Source organism: Anarhichas minor, unplaced genomic scaffold (assembly GCF_050575085.1).
Source record: "Anarhichas minor isolate MPS153535 unplaced genomic scaffold, ASM5057508v1 ptg000010l, whole genome shotgun sequence".
In the NCBI taxonomy this organism is placed as follows: Eukaryota; Metazoa; Chordata; class Actinopteri; order Perciformes; family Anarhichadidae; genus Anarhichas; species Anarhichas minor.
In genome coordinates, this window is record NW_027466456.1 from 12,829,238 (window position 1) to 12,848,390 (window position 19,153).

Genomic DNA, 19,153 nt, shown 5'->3' on the forward strand with positions numbered 1-19,153 from the left:
TGCCCTAACTTAAAAAATTATTAATTCTAAAAAGGTAACTGGTATTTTTCAACCTAGACCCTATTGTCCCATGTTTTTGTGTCTGACGAATAGAGACAACATTTTCTGATCTTGGTCCAATATTGAGTGAGAGCGCTGCAGACGGAACTTACTCACAGGCTGCAATTTATTTGTACTGTGGCAAGTTGGCACCGTCAGTGAACGTCCACTTATGGGCCGATCACATGCAGAGTTGTTTGTGCCCATAGATCTATATTTTTGTCAATGTAGACGTGCTGAAAAGCGATAGCAACACCATCGCGCCGCACAGTGTTCCGAAGCGCATATTTGTCAAGGTGCAACGGCCCCCCAAAAAAATTTTTTACTTTTGGAAATCTGCAGCACGCACCAACAGTCATGTGAGGAGGATCAACCAAATCACATTCTGATATCTTGTATATATTGTATCTCTTCAGCCAAAAAGATGATGGAAATAAACAACTATATCATACCCATTCTGATATATTTCAACATGTTTGCCATAAATTGTGACTCTATATAGTAGTTAAATTTGAATAAATAAACAAAAGAATTGCAGAATCCGTGAGCCCAACGAGCACATACAAGAGAGTAACCTAGAGTGGCACTTCAAGTGGTCGCTGATGGGTAACAAAGCCTACCTATGACAATCATCAGGTCCAAAGGTGAAAGGAAAGCAGCTGATGAGGACCTCTGTGAGGCATTTTCCAATGTTCCTATCCAGGGCACCCTGCAATGAGTGGGCAGGTAATTGTTCCTTATGCGTATTGCTCAGGGGCACTTTGACAGGATTTAGCTCCACTATGGGGATTTAACCTGGGACCGTTTTGTCACTGGGTGTACAATGTAACCTCTTAGCAGCAACGGCCATTAGAGAAATAGTAACCTTTTGAAAATAAAAGATAGCATGCAGTTAAAATGTCGTGTTCCCACAGTACGCACTGCTGAGAGGCTCACACAGTATGCACTGCTGAGAGGCTCACACAGTATTCTCATTAAACTAAAGGTACTTTTTGCAGCATCACTGCGCGCTTCCATGACCAATTACTACATTTACCGTATTTTCCGCACTATAAAGCGCACCGGATTATAAGGCGCACCTTCAATGAATGGCCTATTTTAGAACTGTTTTTATATATAGGGCGTACCGGATTATAAGGCGCATAGAATAGAAGCTACTACAGTCAAACGTTGAAATTGTTCAATTTACGTATAAAACGAGTTTTAACTCAGCGTCGTAAACGTGTCTCTTGAAAGGTGCTATTTTGGGGTCTTTATACACACAAGTGGTGTTGGACTAGGAGTAAGCACAGTACCGGTGTTTACCGCGGTGCGGCTTTGTAGTTTACCAGTCGTACTGAAACATTTTGACAGAGCGCCGTGTACAACCAGTATGGATCAACCAATTAACCAATTGATCCATATATAAGGCGCTCCGGATTACAAGGCGCACTGTCGTTTTTTGAGAAAATTAAAGGCTTTTAAGTGCGCCTTATAGTGCGGAAAATACAGTACTATGTTTTATAGCCAACTACACACACTCTGCTCACAAACATGCTGCAGACACAATCCCATGCACTTATTAGTTGGATTCTCTCCAGATGTTGAATGCACCAACCTGATATTTCACAAAATACTGAATACAAAATTCTGATGACCTTTGAAACGTATTGGATACTGTTCCACAAAGCAATGTACAAAAGTATGTTTGGTTAAACTGATAACTTTTGGTACATTTAAACTAGAGCAAAGATCTAATCAAACACTGAGCCGTGGGATACTCCAGAGGTTGATGCAGAAATCCCAGAGAAGCACCAGCAGGCTTAAACCAGAAAACTGGGTACAGATGAGAAAATAAGAACGTTTCCCTCCCACAGAAACTACTTGATTGTGTTTTTAATCAATACATTAACCCCACATAGCCCGTAGGAGATTATGGTTATACGGTGAAAGTGTGAGCATGTGCTGTTACTGAAGCAGAGCAAGCGTTTGTTCACATTTCAGCCATGCCAAGGAGGCTCTACGGATGGCAATGATGGCCTGAGTTGGTCATTCCACCACTATTTGAACAACTATTGAATAGATTGCCATGAAATTCTAAACAGACATAGAAATGCATGGTCCCCAGAGGAAGAATTCTACTAACTATGCCGATCAATTGACTGTATCTTATGGCGCCACCGTGAGGTTGACAACGTTTTTCAGTGAAATGTCTTGACAATTAGAAGTACTGCATGAAATGCGGTGCATACATTTAGCTCAAAGCCGGCTGTGCCAAACTAGAGCCTTACAGAGCCACTATAGTCTTAGCTTCAGTTAATGGATGAATACATGTTTACATTACATTCAGTAAGAGCACACCATCAGCTGTGCCCTGATCAACACCTGTTCGCTATCGGACCGTAGTCGCAGCCCATGTTTTCAAAGACTGACTGAGGCCATGCAAGATGTATGAGGGTGTGTTGGTTTGTGGATGCACGTGTGTGTCCTCCTTATGTCATCAAAGGCTTTTGGTGAGCGCCGCAAGCCTCCACAATTAGTACACAGGGGCAGGAACTGGCATCCCCTCTAATTATGACTTCCCCACCTCAAAAGATGGTCAGGTGGTCCTTTCTCAATCAGGACGGAAAGAGGAGGAGGAAAGTGGCAGGATGGAAAGGGAAAGAGGAAGTAAGCCGAGTGCTGCCATTTGTGGAAATAAAAGGGAATTCCTGATATGGTGCCGGCCATGAATACTGAGCAGGCTTGGACTGGGAAGCTGCTCTTGGTTTGGCTGAATAGTTAGTGTGAATTAAATGTGTTCTGGTAGGAGCAACAACTACAGATTTTTGTGCAAAAACTAGATATCAAACAGCAAAAAACTTGGAAAGCATCCCAAAAAATTGAACACAAACACAAAATAAAAGGACTCAATACGTTATAATAAAATAGCTATTAAGCTTTGAGCCATTAAACCACCAATACGCCCTTGCATCTCCTGTTGCTCGTCTCTTCACTACTCGGTGGAGACGTTGGGGTTATGGCTGTTTCAAAGCTGGTCTGCAGTCTGAAAGGTTGAGTGTATGAATTTCAAAGGCTAATTTCAGACCAAGTACAAAGGATCAGGCTCTGTAATGAGAATACTTTACACAGAGAGGAAATGATGGTGTGCATTAACTCCCAATGGCAAAAAGGGAAGGGCTACCCTGCTTAGAAGTTGTTACCAAGCTAATACCACCAGATCAACCATCTGCTGGCTCAGAGGAAAATGAAATACATCTTTGCTTTGCTTATAACTGAGTTGGAGCAACAGGCAGGGGCAGAAATTTTGGCAGATGATCAATAGACAAAATGACAATAGAGTCTCTCTGCTTGGGCTCCATTCTCTGATAACATGGCTGTGAAGTCACAGGGTTGCATTTTTGATCTGCTCACTAGTCCTACATTTACATCATGCATGCTTACTTCTGGTGATTATTACACATTAATTACAACTCAAAAGTAACTGATGCTGTATATCAATACCTCTTGCTCAAGTGTACCTCAATAATGTTTGATGAAGCAGGCGTTAGCTAATGGCACTCATCCCATCAGGTCTTTGGATTCAAACTGGCATCCCACATCTTCACTCTCCTCATTACTTCTTAAGATCGACGTAAAGTGGAGGAAATATGATGATGAATTCTGAGAGTTCTACTGTGACTGACAGCTGGCTAGCTGGCAATTGTTGCTACAGAAACACAGACATTTCACAAAAGCAACTACACAGATGTGAATGTCTACTATTTTCACCTTTATTGGGTAGGCAGCAACGACAAAACCATAGTCTGACACAATTTCAAAATAAAAAAATATATACTATGTAATTTAACACACACTGCCTCCTATTTAAAACATCAGCAGCCTAGTTGATTTAACACAAATGGATGCGCCATACCGTTGTCAGAATTTGTCTGATTTTTTTGGCTGTACAGCAGGTAAAAACAGATACACACACTTTACATACAGTATACTCATATACAGTATATTGTGTAAAGGTTTTCACATATCTTTATAAATAAATACATATCCTGCAATTAATAAAACTCTTTACTAAAAGCCTCGATCAATGCACTTGAAAGATGATGACTTGTTTGAACAAGTTGACAGTTTTGATTTTCTACCACTTCAGCTTGGTCAGCGTAATACAGACACATAAAAACAATTTATTTTTTAAATATTCATTCAGTGGCTCTTTTGATTTTTGAAACCTTCAACCAAGACACGCATTTCACATTACCCGCTACAAAAACTCCACCAAAGAAATGAATAATTGTGCAACTTCTCACCAAATACTATAATCTCCGATTGAATGGTATATTCCGACTTTTACATTATATGGTAACAACTCAGCTATTATATTTTAGGCTATTACAGAACTTTGCTTTCTCCCGTGTTATATTTAGCTGTGTTGTCGTTTGTCACCACATAATGAAGATAATACAGCACTAATTCGGACCCTATACATTTCTTCTACTACCCCATTGCTCCAAAGGAGCACCAAAAACACAAGCTATCAAAATAAAAATCATCGTAGGTCTAGTATTTGACACGGCTATGCTGTGGTTTCCTACTGCTATTCCTCATATATGCCAAGGCTATAGAAGGGAATTCACAAGACTTGGACATCTGCAGACTCCTCTTATTTTACGGATGTGATGTAGACGTCAGATAGTAGAACATGTACCCACTTAAAGGCAAAAATCTGATTGACCGAGAGAAATTATTGACTTGACCTATTCTTGGTTCAAGTGGAAACGCATCTGAAAGATTACAAAGTCATGGAAAACTAAATCCAACGACAACGTGACTTCAGATGTGTACACGGTCACAAGGTATGTTAATGTAAATTTTTCCTTTTTTTTTTTTTTTTAAAGTGCAGCAATGTCGATGTAACAGTAATTACTTATTTTTTTCACTTTTGTTACAAAATACATCTTTAGGCACGTATACAGAACAATCTGCAATGTGTTAAAGCTGCATGAAGCAATATTTTTCATACCAACACTGACTCAAACAACTCCTGAATATGTTAAAGGGTGTTGAATGCTGATGATCGCGCTAAGAATCAACACCCCATACTGTAGCTTTACACAGCTGCTTTTACCTTAAGAGTTTGGTTATCCTAGTTGTCTGAAACAACAAAACAAAAACAATGCCGGCACATAGAGTACAAACCATGGGCAGCCACTATCAGCATGAGAATTTCAAGTTGACTGTAGGCTACCCACCTCATGCACAACTGCAGAGAGACAAAGTAAATGAATGGCTGGTAAAGAAAGGTGAGCATGTAGATAACCCAAAACAGACATATTTTTTCTGTTAGTGGTATTGGTTTACCAAACCTTGGCTTAAAAACAATATTGAACTTACATTCATCAGAATGGCCAGAAAGACTCTTGAATGGAATGATAAGGTAGCGCTGTTTTAGCTGAATGTCAAGTCGCGAATTTCTTGTCACTGTAAGATAAAGCTAAAGGCGCAGTCTTTCTGCCCCTAGTGGTCAAAAATCACTTAATGCAGCTTTACAATGAGGAATGACCTATACAGGCTACTGCTAAGCAGCACAGAATGCATTTACAATATCAAGGGGCTGGGTTTGCTGTGCATGGACAAACATACACTACAAGCAAGGCCTAAACCACAGATGACACTACTCTATGAGCCAAGAGGGAGATCAGTAAATTATTGGCTATATTACGTGGCTGTATTCTTTTGAAAGAAATTATGCTTCGACCCCTGATCCAATGATCAAGGGAATGTACAAGGTAAATTGACTGGAGTGACTATACTACTGTTGAAAGTATGAGAATCATAACCAATGGCAGTTTGTGGGTTGTTTTAACAACACGCATCATCTGCACTTTGTATATAAAAAGCCCCAGACTGGGGAACAGTCTTTAGATTTTACCAAGCTGGAATGGCCACAGTAAAAGAACAACATTATTATTATTTTATTATTATAAAATTTTTGCAGGATGAAGTAATTAGGGACTCTATTTCTAACACCTATATTCTTCCCTTCCCAAAATAGCCATCTGTTGCTTGGGCACAGACATCATGAAAAAGGATACGGACAATTCCTCAAGCCCAGTTACCATAATTACAGTGTAAGCCAGTTAGGTCTGACCCTGTGAGAAGTGCACACTAATTTCTAAGGTCATTCATAAAAGCACTGAGAAGAATGTAAGACATGTAGGCCTGTAGTTTGAGGGCAGTGACTTTTTTCAATCAGCAACAGAATTGGTACAGCTGAAAGAGAGTGGGGCAAATTAAAAGGAATTAGGATTGTCCGGCAAAAGGTTCTACAAACCTCCACAAAATAAGCTACTGATAGCCTGAAACCTTTATCACAACTAAGCATGTAGTTTCAGATCAGTTCAGTTTCAACCTCACAGCGACCTCCAGACAGATCAGATCACATTAACCTGAGCCCCTGTCCACCGCTGCTGGGAAATAAAGCCCAATATCATCTGATCTGAAGATAAAAGCGTTACTGATGCAAAGCACTCAAAACCAGCCAATATATTCCGGTCTACACTGCAACTATTACTTTTCTTACCTTTAAATGACTCAGAGAAGTTTGTGAGTGGATCAAAACAAACATCCAAGAGGTGCATCTAAATATGAGATCTATGGCTCAGACACAGAGTTCCGTTTCTGAACTAAACCTAAAACGTGCTGTTTAATTTGTTTAATTCTGTTTGTTCACTATTCAATATACATGGACCTACATGTACAGGGGGAATGCAATATATATTTGTTGGTTAGAAATGGCTGTCATGAGCGCTCATGCATCAAACTGTTAGCAGAATACTCATAACAAAGCCATATCAGGAATGCTGGCCCTGATGGGCTATTTCATAAACACAAGGGGGGACCTTGGGAAAAAAAAACTATGCTGGGTAGTTATCTGCTGCGAGCATCAGTTCACTGCCTTCAATATAAAAGACCTCAGTGTCAAACAAACGCATCATGTGTCTGAATTCTGGACATACGGTGCTTTTTAGTAGAACCAACCACAACCAACCATAATCAGCTAATATTTAAATTAGTAAACAATGAAAGCAGCATGTCATCTGTGCAAAATCGGATACAGGTCACACTACAGCAGTAGGCAAAGTGTTAAATGTGTTGACAATTAGACAGTCTATATTATAGATTAGTCACCATGTTGCATCAAGTGAAACCTCTTATTTTGAGGACTTTGACTTGATTTAAAAGGTTTCAACACTCCTTTTACAAGTTACCATATTTTAACAGTCCTTGGTCGATTGCTGTGATGTAGGGCTGTTCTTTGCAATCCAAACAGTGTTAAATTGGAGTTTTACTATTTAAGATTACTGTGCATTTCTACATTATGTCCTAAGTTTTACAGAGGGTCTCAGCAAACAACTATATTCAAATTTGAACCAAGTGTCAGATCAGCGATAGGCCCGTCACCATCTTTGTTTTGCATCTCCTGTTCACCTGCACACATCATGTTTACAGACTCAACACAAAATACTTCTGCAGAAACTGAGTGTGCACTTTCGTCTAGAAAACAGTCAAGACCTTTTGCCATCCGTTATTTATCGGCAGCTGCAGTCATTGTCACCGTGTGTGTTTATACAACTAAAAAGTGAATTATCCATTTACAACCTTGAAACAGGTTTATTAGCACAAGTAGGTGTAGGTTATCTAGTCTCTCCTAATGACACAAAGTATGAGACATCAAATCGAGGGTTGATCCACTTACCAACTACAAACAAAATGTAACAGGCATGAAATAGTGTGGCCACATTTGATGTCTGAAAAGATATTTGTGAATCTTTTGGAGTTTACAGTTTAGTCTTCTCACTATGTCAGACCTGGTTGACATACAGTGAGATGTAAAGGCTGAGAAAGCCATGGGGAGACTTCTTTCTATTTGATCCACAGCCAAGTCACATACCACAGAATAAAAGCCATCAGAGAGTGACTATCTCATGAATCTCTCTGTTTAGACACAGCACCCATCTCCTTGAAAAGCTTGTAATGCAATAAACCATGGTTTATTGTGACCAAGGCAATGTCACTGGTGTCAGCTGACACAACAGAACCCATTTTCTGTTCGGTTAAGCCCACCCAATGTTACTGAAAGTTAACATAGCTGCTAAGTTTGTTAAGCTTTTTTGTTCCCCATTTGTAGATTCCAGCAGTATCCTCATCCTGTAAAAGACATCCCATCAGATGGAGCATGAGTTTGCCCTCTTCCTAGGTTTAGGCTCTCCAAAGTCCCTGTCATCGGCTGCGCAGTGGCTGAAGGAGCAAATCGTCTGTGAGAGCCTACGCATGCCCAGGCGGAACACACTATTATACAGGCTGTAGATGACACAGTTGCAAAAGCTGTTGCTAATGGCCAGCCAGGTGGTGATGAAGGAGAGGGCAGGGCTATCCAGCACATGGGAGCTCTCTAGCATGAAGTAGATTATGTAGGGCAGCCAAAGCATATAGAAAACACTGGTGATGCGGAACAGCACCATCGCATAGCGCCGATCTGGTCCGTGTCCTCCTTGATGCCCACTGCCACCCCCCTCACCAGCCTCCATCTCCTGGCTGGGGAAACGTGCCCGCCGTTCACTGATCTCCCTGTTGTGCTGCTGGCAGATGCGAAAGATATGGTAGTAGGTAAAACAAACCACAAGTGCAGCTGGCGCATAGAGCAAACACACCACAAAGCCCGTAAAGAGGGCAGAGGTGGGCCAAGAGTGTGCGCACCACTCAAAAATGTCCCCATGATAGCCTGGTTTACCCCACCCAAAGAAGGAAGGCAAGAAAACCAGGCTAGAGTAGATCCAAATCAGAGTGATACAGCCTCGTAGTCTGCATGGCGTCACCAGCTGGTTGTAAGACAGGGGTTTAGTTATGGCCAGGTAGCGATCCACACTGATACAAGCCAAGCAGGCCATTGAAACACTCTTCAGAACAGAGATGACGTAGCTGAAAACCTGGCACGTGATGGGCTCTTGAACACCTGCTGGGTAGTGGAGCAGAGACAGGGTGGGCACTAAGCAGCTAAGACCCACCAGCAGGTCGGCATAGGCCATGGTCTGGATGAAGTAGCTGGTGGTGTAGTGGTGTAGTAGAGGGGCACAGTGGAACACGAAGATCACCGTCAGGTTTCCTGCAATAATAAGCACTGTCAGAAGTACAATGACCGCAGTCTCCAGGACGCAGGCCTCTAGGCCTTCGTTCAGCCCCCAGCCCAAGGGACACGAGTGGTTGGCGGCCCTGTAAGGAACAAAGTCTCCATGACTGCTGTTGGCAGTGAGCAGCGGGTCCGTTGTCAGTTCAGACTGGTTCATTGTTCTGGGTGCTGTCCAGGTGTGTCAGGTTTGTGGTGTGTCACCCATAAGGCAGCTGGACTGAAACTGGAGAACTGCCTGCCTCCCCCCGACCCCATCTACACCGAGTGTCTGCAGCCTTCTTCAGTTTACCGAGCTCAATACGCTCTCTAACACACTCACTCTCTCGTTCACCTGACTCTCACATAGCTGAGTCTCAATCAAAAATCAATACAGCCTCTGGGAGGGTAGGACAACTCGTTTAGCTCTCCTTTTCCAATCACTCATGGTTAGTGAAAGTAGTGGGTGGGTTACAGTCAGAAGTAGAGTGAAAAAAGCTCTATTGCTTCAGTAAACCAGGGTAGCATTGGTGCTGTGGCCAGCATCTATTCCAAAGGTGAACACCCCTGCTGCTTTGCCTGCCAGTCTGTGGCCTCATCTCCTGATGCTAATGAGGGATGCCACCGGGAGGCTGAGGGCATAAGTTGTCTAAACAAGGGCAGAGAGCACGGCAGATGAGAGGGAGGACACCATACGAAGAGGTTAAAGCATGAAGCGAAGCTCAATGCTCTCCACTCTTGGCAGATCAAATAGGTACGCAGCACATGGCTCCTATTTCACTCCGAGATCAGATTCAATTTACTGAGGGCAGTTACCTTTCAATACATAGATTTTTAGCAGCCATTGCTAAGGGGAAAACTTCGCCAGAGTCTCTCTTGGTGTATACCAAAGTCTGAAAAAAAATAAAAATAAATGACATCCTTCTCTGCGAATAGACCCTTCAATTAGATCCAAAGTTTCACTGTGCCATGGGTGACAGTGTGTTTACAATGTAACAGAAGGCTTCCCTTATTTTGGTGGTCCTCCGGTCAGTGTCTGGAGCCCATGCATGCCCAGCTATTGTCTGAATCAAAACACAGACACAGGCTAGAACAACATGGGGATCTCCGCAGGAGATAATGTCACAGCTCTCTCGGCGCACGCGGCGCTGGGGGGGAAAATGTGTTTACGAGGCATCCCTAGGCAGAATGAGGTAGAAACCAATCGCCGCAATATGTCTGGATGAGTTTAGCTATTAAAGTGATTTAAAGTTTGAGTCCAAAATGTGCAGACTTGCCTCTCAGTGTTCTGGACTGCAAGTAGCAAAAGACAAACAAAATGTAAAAGTCCAGTAGCTGATGAAAGTGCTGGATGTAAGACTCCCATGCAGGCAGGTGGAAGGACTCTCCTGGAGCAATGAGAGGCCAGCTGAATAGCTCAGCGCTCCTCTCGTTTCGACTCCTCAGCAATCCTGTGGCCGACACTTGCAGAGAGGGGTGTGGGGATCAATCAGCAATCCACCGATTCATCCCAGAAACGTGTTACTTGTATTTTTGTTGTGATATTCTGAAGCATTGGCACGGGAGGCTTAGCACCTTCTCCTCAAGTGATTAATGCAACCATAGATGTTCGAACTTGCTTTAGTCCTTTGAAGTATGCACTCTGTTTAGTTGTTGACTCCTTCTCTCAGTATGTCTGTTGCCCTGAACAAAACACCGGCAGCCCAACAAAAGGGAATCCACTCTAGCGGCATAAAAAAAAGACCAAGTCCCAGTCGGAGTCCCAGTTTCAAGCACTGTCCTCTGCAAACGTCCCCCTGATTCTGTTAAAGCACACAACCCGCGTTTTTCAATAAAGAAATCCTTAGATCCTGGAATGCAGATAGAGATGAATGTAATGCATCTGTCAAAAGCAGCAAGTAAAAAGCAAGAAAAAAAAAAAAAAAAAAAAAGATGACTGCGCTGATGGAAATGAGTTAAATCTGCAGCGAGGGAAGCGAGGGGACGAAGAGTCCCTCAGCCCTGGTGCAGTGAGCAGGAGAGATGCTGTGACTGGCTTACACTTCCCACCCTCCCTCTCCACACAATCTCTCTAGCTTGCACACTCAACCTCTCTCTCTCTCTCTCTCTCTTTCCATACACACACACGCACACACACAAACCCTCCCTTTCCCTCAGCTTCTCGCTCATTGCCCCGCCTCCTCCCATCCCAGCTGCACCTGAGGCTCCCTGCCACATTATTCCGTCTCTCACTCTGGCTTTCTCCCAGGGGTAAATTTGAATACATTCCCTATTTACATATTACTTATCTTTTACGGTCTGTTTTTTATTAACCAAGGTCCCCCAAGCTCCCTCCTTTTCTTTCCTTCCCTGTTTAAGACCCACTAAAATCTACCTTCTCCATATATCTACCTAGCCCAAGTATGTTTAAAAGAAGAAAAAAAAAACTGTTCTATTTAATTCATATACAAAAAAAACATTGAACAAATAAATATCACAGCAAAAAGTAGTAAATATACATGTCATTGTGCTGCCTCTGCTTTGGGGGAAGAAGGGCAGACGATGCCCGTTAGCGTCAGTGGTCATCAGCCTCAGCTCGCCACTTTCTTAAATACATTAGAATATAATGTTCATGAATACATGATGACACTCAACCTCCATAACTCCATGAAACCTCTTGGACAAGCTACTTCTTGTACAGTGAGTCCCCTCCGTTATCCAGCCAGGCTTCAGGTTCTTCTGGATACTTTATTGATTCTTCTTATAACCAACAGCTTAGCACGGTTATGCCTCTTAGTTACAGTTGCCTGGCATTTCAGCCAGTTGGGAGCATCCTATGGCGGCAGATGATGAAGAGGATCAAGTGACAGCAAATTAAGCAGAAGGGCGGATGGAGAGAAACGGTCAAGCATCGTGGCTGGGTAGCAGAATCTTGCAAAAGAAGAGCAACTTTGCTTACATTATTGTTGTTTTTGTTGTTGTTGTTTTTAACTATGAGAGCCATTACAAGCGACGAGGCGTGGCTGGCTGCAAGTTGGATGGAAAATAGCTACTTTGGAAAACAACACCTGGCTTCTTCTAGCAAGAGTATAGTGGTTTGATTATTTGGAGCAAACAGGACAAGAATGAAATCCTTCATGGAAAAATATACAGACATCCTGTCAACCTGCAATGTATACCAATACTGTGAACTGCAGATGGACAAAGTAACACATGGTGCTGTTCACCTATGTGTCTAGTTTGACAAAACTAAAGTCTGGAAAAGCATTTGGTCAAATACACACAGAAAGTTGCATATTAAACCATCAGAGAACCAAATGTGTTATCTGATAGATAGCCAAACTTACTGATCTGAAATGTTAAATGTAGGCCTATTAAAAGATGAATAAAATGAAAAGGGATTTGGACAATTGGACATCAAAAATGTTAAGTGCTTTACATTGTTATTAAATATGTACATATTGTATTATGTGTTTTTTATTATGTATGTATATTTGTAATTTATACATTAAAATAATTGTATTTTTCATTGCACACAAAACTATTTATTATAAATACATGTAAACTAAATCTAAAACAAATTTCAGAAATATGTTTGATGCAAACACATTTCTTGTTTTGCATAAATATATATATATATATATATATATATATATATATATATATATATATATATATATATATATATATATATATATATAGTGCATTTTTTTCAACAGGGAATTATCTAGAGCCAATCAGATCTTCCTCCATTTTCAACTAATCACATGAGTGCACCCTGTTCTCAGGTAGTGTTACTAATTGACATTAGCTAAGCTAACTTACTTACGTTTACTTAATGTTTAACGTTAGTGTTTATATATTTTTTTTGCCAGATGATGGTCTTTTCTTCAACATCAACCTTCAATCCAGTTGCTGTATAGCTTTGTATGGATTGTTTTGGTGATCTCACAAGCTCATCTGCCAGGTTCAAAAGAGAGACTATTCAACTTCAGTGAAGTGTAATATGCCTTTAAAGTTTGAATCAGTGCGTTTCATACAATGTGATTGTGAACTGGAGTGCGAGACAGTCTACCATGCAGAAGGATGGCTCTTTAATTGTCATGGAGAGCAGATATTCTTCAGCATCTGTGTTGATGTTAATTTGGTCATTCAAGAGAAACCGTGTGATGGAAAAATGGAGAGAGGGGTCAGAAAGGAAGGAAAGCTAAAAATAAAGACTAAAAAGTACATTTAGACAGTTCTGCTGTCATTGTGGAAGGAGCCAGTCAATGGAGATCACTCAGCACAGTGCTCTTTACCTTTGGAGGTGGACACTGACGGAAAACATGACCAGAAGGCCACCGTTAATAATTCATTCTGCTCCAAAACAAAGCCAGCGGGGCCACTTGGAAACAAAGGTGGAGGCTGATTCACCTTTCACTGCTTCCCAACATCCCACCCTCCTCCAGCCAGGGGCTCCTGCTGAATCCAGTCTCAACAGCTATGTGTTGGCATAAGCAGGGAGTTTACATCAACGCGACCCACGGCAACTTACTCTACGGAGAGTAAGGACGTAGGAGGTCCAAGGACATTTTACCAGAATATGGTAAGTAATTCAGTGAGTAAAGTTTATAGATGCAGCATCACATAGTGCTCAATCGATAAAATAACCAACTTCACACACATGACACAAAAATGTCAATCCAAGGCCAGACTGTAGAATGACGCTTTCATATTTAAATAATCCAGAAAGGTTATTAGAAAACCCGGTGGCTATGTAAACGCTGATAGTAGTCAGTATTGTAAGACCTGGTCAGTGTCTGTACAAGACCTGCACAGGTTCCTGGATTTAAACTTACAAAAAATCAGTTAAAAAAGAAAAGACAATAACAGATGACTGTTATATTATAGCATGAGTAATTGTTCAATGATCTAAGTGACCAGCGGATGTACACAGTCACACCAATGCTCATTTTTATGGAAACACGTTTAAAATGTTTGACAAATACTGGAGAGACTTCAGACACAATTTGTCAGAGGTCTAAATTCCTTTAAGGCAAACCTAAAAACACCGGGCCAAAGCTGGTCCTGGTGGAAGAAGCTTGTGAACTCACTACTTCGCCTTGGTGTGATCAGACTAAAATGATGAGTACAAATACACAAATATTCTTCAAATCTTGGTAGGGAGATGCAGACTTGCAGTGCTTTCCACTTCAGTCAATATCAGTCAATCTGTGTTTTTGTAAGACCGCCACCTTTGGGTACTTTTGTTTTGGTCAGTATTACCGTATTCCTGACACAAGGTGGGGTGCTGAGGATATAGATATTGTCTACGCGGCTGAGGCCTAATGTACTATGATCAATTACACAAAGTCATGTCATTCTAGTGCGTTATGCCTCTTTTGCTCTCCACATGGACTGCTTTCCTGCATTCAACCAAAGCCTGCTGGAACGTGATGAGTCACTACTACTCGGACTACAAACGGAAACCAGAACGCTTCCGATGCCAAAATCCTGACGCGTTGACTTCTAAAAGTGAATGCAGAATCTGTTTACAGAGATGGAAATGTAGGTGCTTTGTTTATTCACAAATTGTTTGTGAAGTTGGTTGTCAACGAATTCCAGGTCATTTAGTTGCCTGAAGGGTATAATCTAAATGTAGTGGCTTCTGCAGCTCGGATCACTGACTCTTGTCTAAGAGTGGGCCAAGACTTTCCTGGATTTTAGTTCCCATGTTGAGAGCGCCGAAGAAGACGATGAATCCCAAGCACTGACAACATTAGTAGTTACTGGCTTAAAAAAAGCCCTTACCTGTCATTTTTTTTTTTTTTTTTTTTTACATGTTTTTTTTTTTAAATCGGCAATCATGAATCGGAAATTTGGATGCCATAGATTGAGAGGATTTGCCAAAAATGACATCCTGGTTCCCATTCAGATACTGTGACAAAATGAAGCACTCAATCTAGTGAAAGTCCCACTGTTGTTAGACCTTCTTCCGCTATTGGCTCTTTGGTATCCTGGATAGGCCTGGGACTAAGAATTATTTACATTGTCAATTAATTTGTTGACTATTTTCTCGATTAATCGAGAAAATAATTAGTTTGGTCTATAAAATGTCAGAAAACGGTGAAAAATGTCTATCAGTGACATTCAGTTTACTGTCATAGAGGAGTAAAGAAACCAGAAAATTAAGAAGCTGGAATCAGTGAATTTTGTTTTTTTAAATTACCTAAACAGATCATTCAGTTATCAAAATAGTTGGCGATTAATTTAATAGTACTAATCAATTTATCGATTAATTATTGCAGCTCTGATCCTGGAGTATGACGCATCACAGAGCATGGAAAACAAAAGAACTGTGCATACTTTACTGAAATGTACTTTTTGTTTTATTTTTTTATATTTTCCATTCACATCTCTTGTAGACAGACAAAATTAAAGTAAGTTGTGTAAGGCAGCTATAAAGCTGTAAAATAAATGAAAATGAAAAAGCAGCAAGTTATGATTATTGTTTTCGAAAGTATGAACCCAAATTATATTACTGTTCAATATAACTGAGAACATGCAGCAGACACAGTGGTGAGGGGAAAATCTCAAATATAAAGATATGAGCTAGCTCATAGCATGTGGAAAACAAAGTAACTGTTATCATATGACGCCAATTTATGTGGAACACCCTTAATATCTACAGCTATATAGCATATTAACCTCCAGAACAAAGTCACCATGTCTACTGCGTACACCGGGATTGCTGCAGTTAATGCTAAAGAGAAGCTAAAGGTCAAAGACAGACATGCTGCCTACAGAAATCACCGTCTATCATCTTCATCTAACCTCACACCACATGGCAGTGCAGACCTGTCTGACCGCTCAGGTTAAGATACTTCAATTGATTATTCTGGAGCAGCTATTGTCCTTGCACCATGTAGGTCAGGATGTAACGTGCATCTCTTAGTTAAAAGGCTGAATGTAAACAATAAGTCTATGTGCCTGCATTGATATGTTTTAAATAAATGCCATTGTTTAAAATGTAGGTGATGGCTGAATTTTGCATTTGCGTTGTTAGCACCGCTAACCCACAGGCAATCCTTTTCTCATAGTGACCTGTTGTCCTGTATTTTGTATGCGTCACTAATGTATGTTGTTCCGGGGTATGCAGTACTATGTTATTGATTATGCAACAAGTCTCTTCTTTAAGCTTTTTCCTGCTTGAACTGGGGGAAAAAAATCCCATTACTTATATATCCTTTGTGGGCAAATCATATCTGAAACGTAGTAATGACACAAGTGAATGTGACTGTGCTGCAAAGAGGAGGATGAAGCAGAGGACTACTTTAGCTGTGAGGCTACAGTCAGTATGAGGACTGAGACAGAGAATTGTTGTGACCGGAGAAGACACTGCAGGCTGGATCTCCTTAATCGGAGCTGCCAGATCAGTGTCAGCATGGCTAGGAGGCTATGCTAACACAAACACAGTGGATACACTCACTACACTATATGGCCCTATAGTTACAGCTACAACAAACACCTTTATTCTATTTTGAAATCACACCTTTGGTATTGCATGGTCATTTCCATCTAAACAAGAAATTCTACGAAAAGCTTACAGGCGTGCCATAAATACTCAAAATCCATCATAAACCTCGTCTTATAATCAATTTTCACTGGATATTATGTTGAAATAAACTGGGTTCCTGCTATGCATATGTGAATGAGAGCTGCAGGGCTGCATTATAGAGACACACAGAGAGGTGCTGTGAATAGACCTATATTGTAAGGAGGGGAGAATGGAAGCGGTGTTGCTTGGCTGTGTTGTGGCCATGCAATGCAGACTGTTCCCTACAGATACTATGAAGCAGGATGGGCCAGTGGAGAGTATGTGTGTGTGCGTGCGTGTGTGTGTCAGAGGCTTTGATTGACAAGACTTTCCTCAAGGGGATCTTTTTATTTTTTCATCCATGAATGGTGGAAGACGTCAAACTAGCGGCAGGGCACACAACTAAGCCAGAGGAATTATGTTTATGTATGTGCATGATGGGTGTCTGTGCATGCATGAATACTGTATTTTCAGCAAGGGGTGAAAACCTTGCATCTCTAAATTGTCAATGTTTGAAGACCTAAGAAAAACAACCTAGTGTTTAACTTTGATCACACTGCGTGTGTTTTCGACGACACTTGTGGATTCCTGACGTCCGTAAGGTCTGTAAGAGGTGCAAGCATCAACGCCACCAAAGTTGGAGTTTCTTCCTTCAATAGCAATATGCATGTCAATGTATATACATCACATGTGCACCTCCAGCGTACATCATCAAAAGAACAAAAAGTAATCCCAATAATGTATCAGAAAAGAAGCAATATCATTATTTTCCTCTCATTTTATGAACAAACTAGATGCCTCTAACTACGACTGTCGCTGGTGCGGAGGCATAAAAACCTAGTTTTGTGTGCAGTCATTAGTGAGACAATGTGATACGCAACCTCAAACAGCTCTCCAGCTCAGTAGACGGTAGAGCTGCCTGGTTTTTATTCAACATTTTAATTATTACCGGCACGTGTTCACATACTGTCCAATAGTGACGGCAGTGGTTGAAGGAAGATAAAGTGTGTATTCCTAAGGGGCTGGCCACCTACCCAGCTTCCAATTATCCAAATATCAAGTGCCTAATGAACTACGGCAGAGGTTAAAACACAAAGATGAAAGGAGACAGAGAATTGTCATGGAAACAACTTCAAGTCCATAGACCCTGGCAGTTACCATGGCAGCCTATCGTGTGTACATTGTACTCCATGTGTCTGTATGTGGGTTATCAGGCGTGGGTAGAGTATTATTCCAGCCTGGTTGCATGGCTGATGCTACCTTTGATTGCACACCGACGTTAAATGTCATCGCTAAGCTGGCGCCTGGCCTCAATATGATTCAACATCAAAATGCAAAGCACCTCACAGCCCCGGACTAATTTGCTCTTCGATTTCATTACATGCTGTGTGAAGAATTAAACCGAGCTGGTTCCAGTCACGGGTGGGAATTCCAGCAAAGTTCAGGAAGGAAATGGAAAATGATAGATACATAAAATCTTTACAGCTAAAATAAGTTAACCTTTTAAAAAATGTACCAAAGACTTATCCCTGTAGCTCAAAATAGCATTTCTCTATCAAAAGTAATACTACCGCGGTCAAATCGTGTCCAAGTAAGATGAAGGACGGGGGCTGGGGACTTTGCACAGACACAACACCCAAACTAAAGACAGTGAAGGCACAATACGAAATGTAGGGTTGGTATCTATAAACTCTTCTGAAACTGATCCATAATTAATATCAAGGATTTATGTAGAAACGTGCTTTTCAATTCCATTTATCAATACCTGAAAGCGACATTTAACCAAGTGCATCTCCATCTAAATGGCCACAAACATATCCATTAAATGGTGCTCTAGAAGAATTTGAATCTGTATTTATACAATATATATATATATATAAAAGCCAGTGCTTTTTACAAAATTACAAATTCTCTTATCCCGCTCACTGGTACCCTTATATTTAGCGAGGCAGAAAGGAGTGGGAGATTGTACAAAAAGCAACGAACAGAAACGTTAGAAAGAAGAAAAATCAATTCCCTTGGAGAAACAATCTCCTTGTAAGACCTTCAGTTTCCTCCAGTAGGAGGCTCCTTACGGCCTGCTGCGGTGACACCGCTGTTCTAGGCCTCCGATGACGGCCATCGAACCTGTGGAGAAAGGCCGACCTCTGTTAACACACCGGCTGTGCCGTGAGTGAGATTGGTGTTTGGAAAGGCAGGCCTGGAAATAGCTGGCTGAGCTTTTTTAAGCCGTTGGTTGAAGCGAGGCAGCACACATTGGGCTTGTCCGGCTCTAGGGAGACGAAAAGGTTGTTCAAATGTCACTAGCGACCCCCCCCAAACCCCGAACCCGGACACAGTGCTGCGCCAGCAGAGAAAAAAAAAAAAGTTATTTGTGAATGTCTCAGATGCCTTAAGGCCATAGTGTGTGTGTG

The 19,153-nt window shown here is 41.3% G+C and overlaps 2 protein-coding genes across 3 annotated transcripts in view; both read right to left on the reverse strand.

Moving 5' to 3' along the window:
• Positions 1 to 19,153, reverse strand: part of rabgap1l (RAB GTPase activating protein 1-like) — a 102,169-nt gene that overhangs the window by 55,104 nt on the left and 27,912 nt on the right. The gene's annotated exons all lie outside the window — the stretch shown is intronic.
• On the reverse strand, positions 3,770 to 10,136 carry gpr52 (G protein-coupled receptor 52). The gene has a single exon (XM_076088245.1). The coding sequence runs from the start codon at positions 9,360 to 9,362 to the stop codon at positions 8,244 to 8,246; it is 1,119 nt and encodes a 372-aa protein (XP_075944360.1). The 5' UTR covers positions 9,363 to 10,136; the 3' UTR covers positions 3,770 to 8,243.

Bases quoted from the DNA above. Each gene is read 5' to 3' on its own strand.
- gpr52 (XM_076088245.1), bottom strand. From the start codon at position 9,362: ATGAACCAGTCTGAACTGACAACGGACCCGCTGCTCACTGCCAACAGC.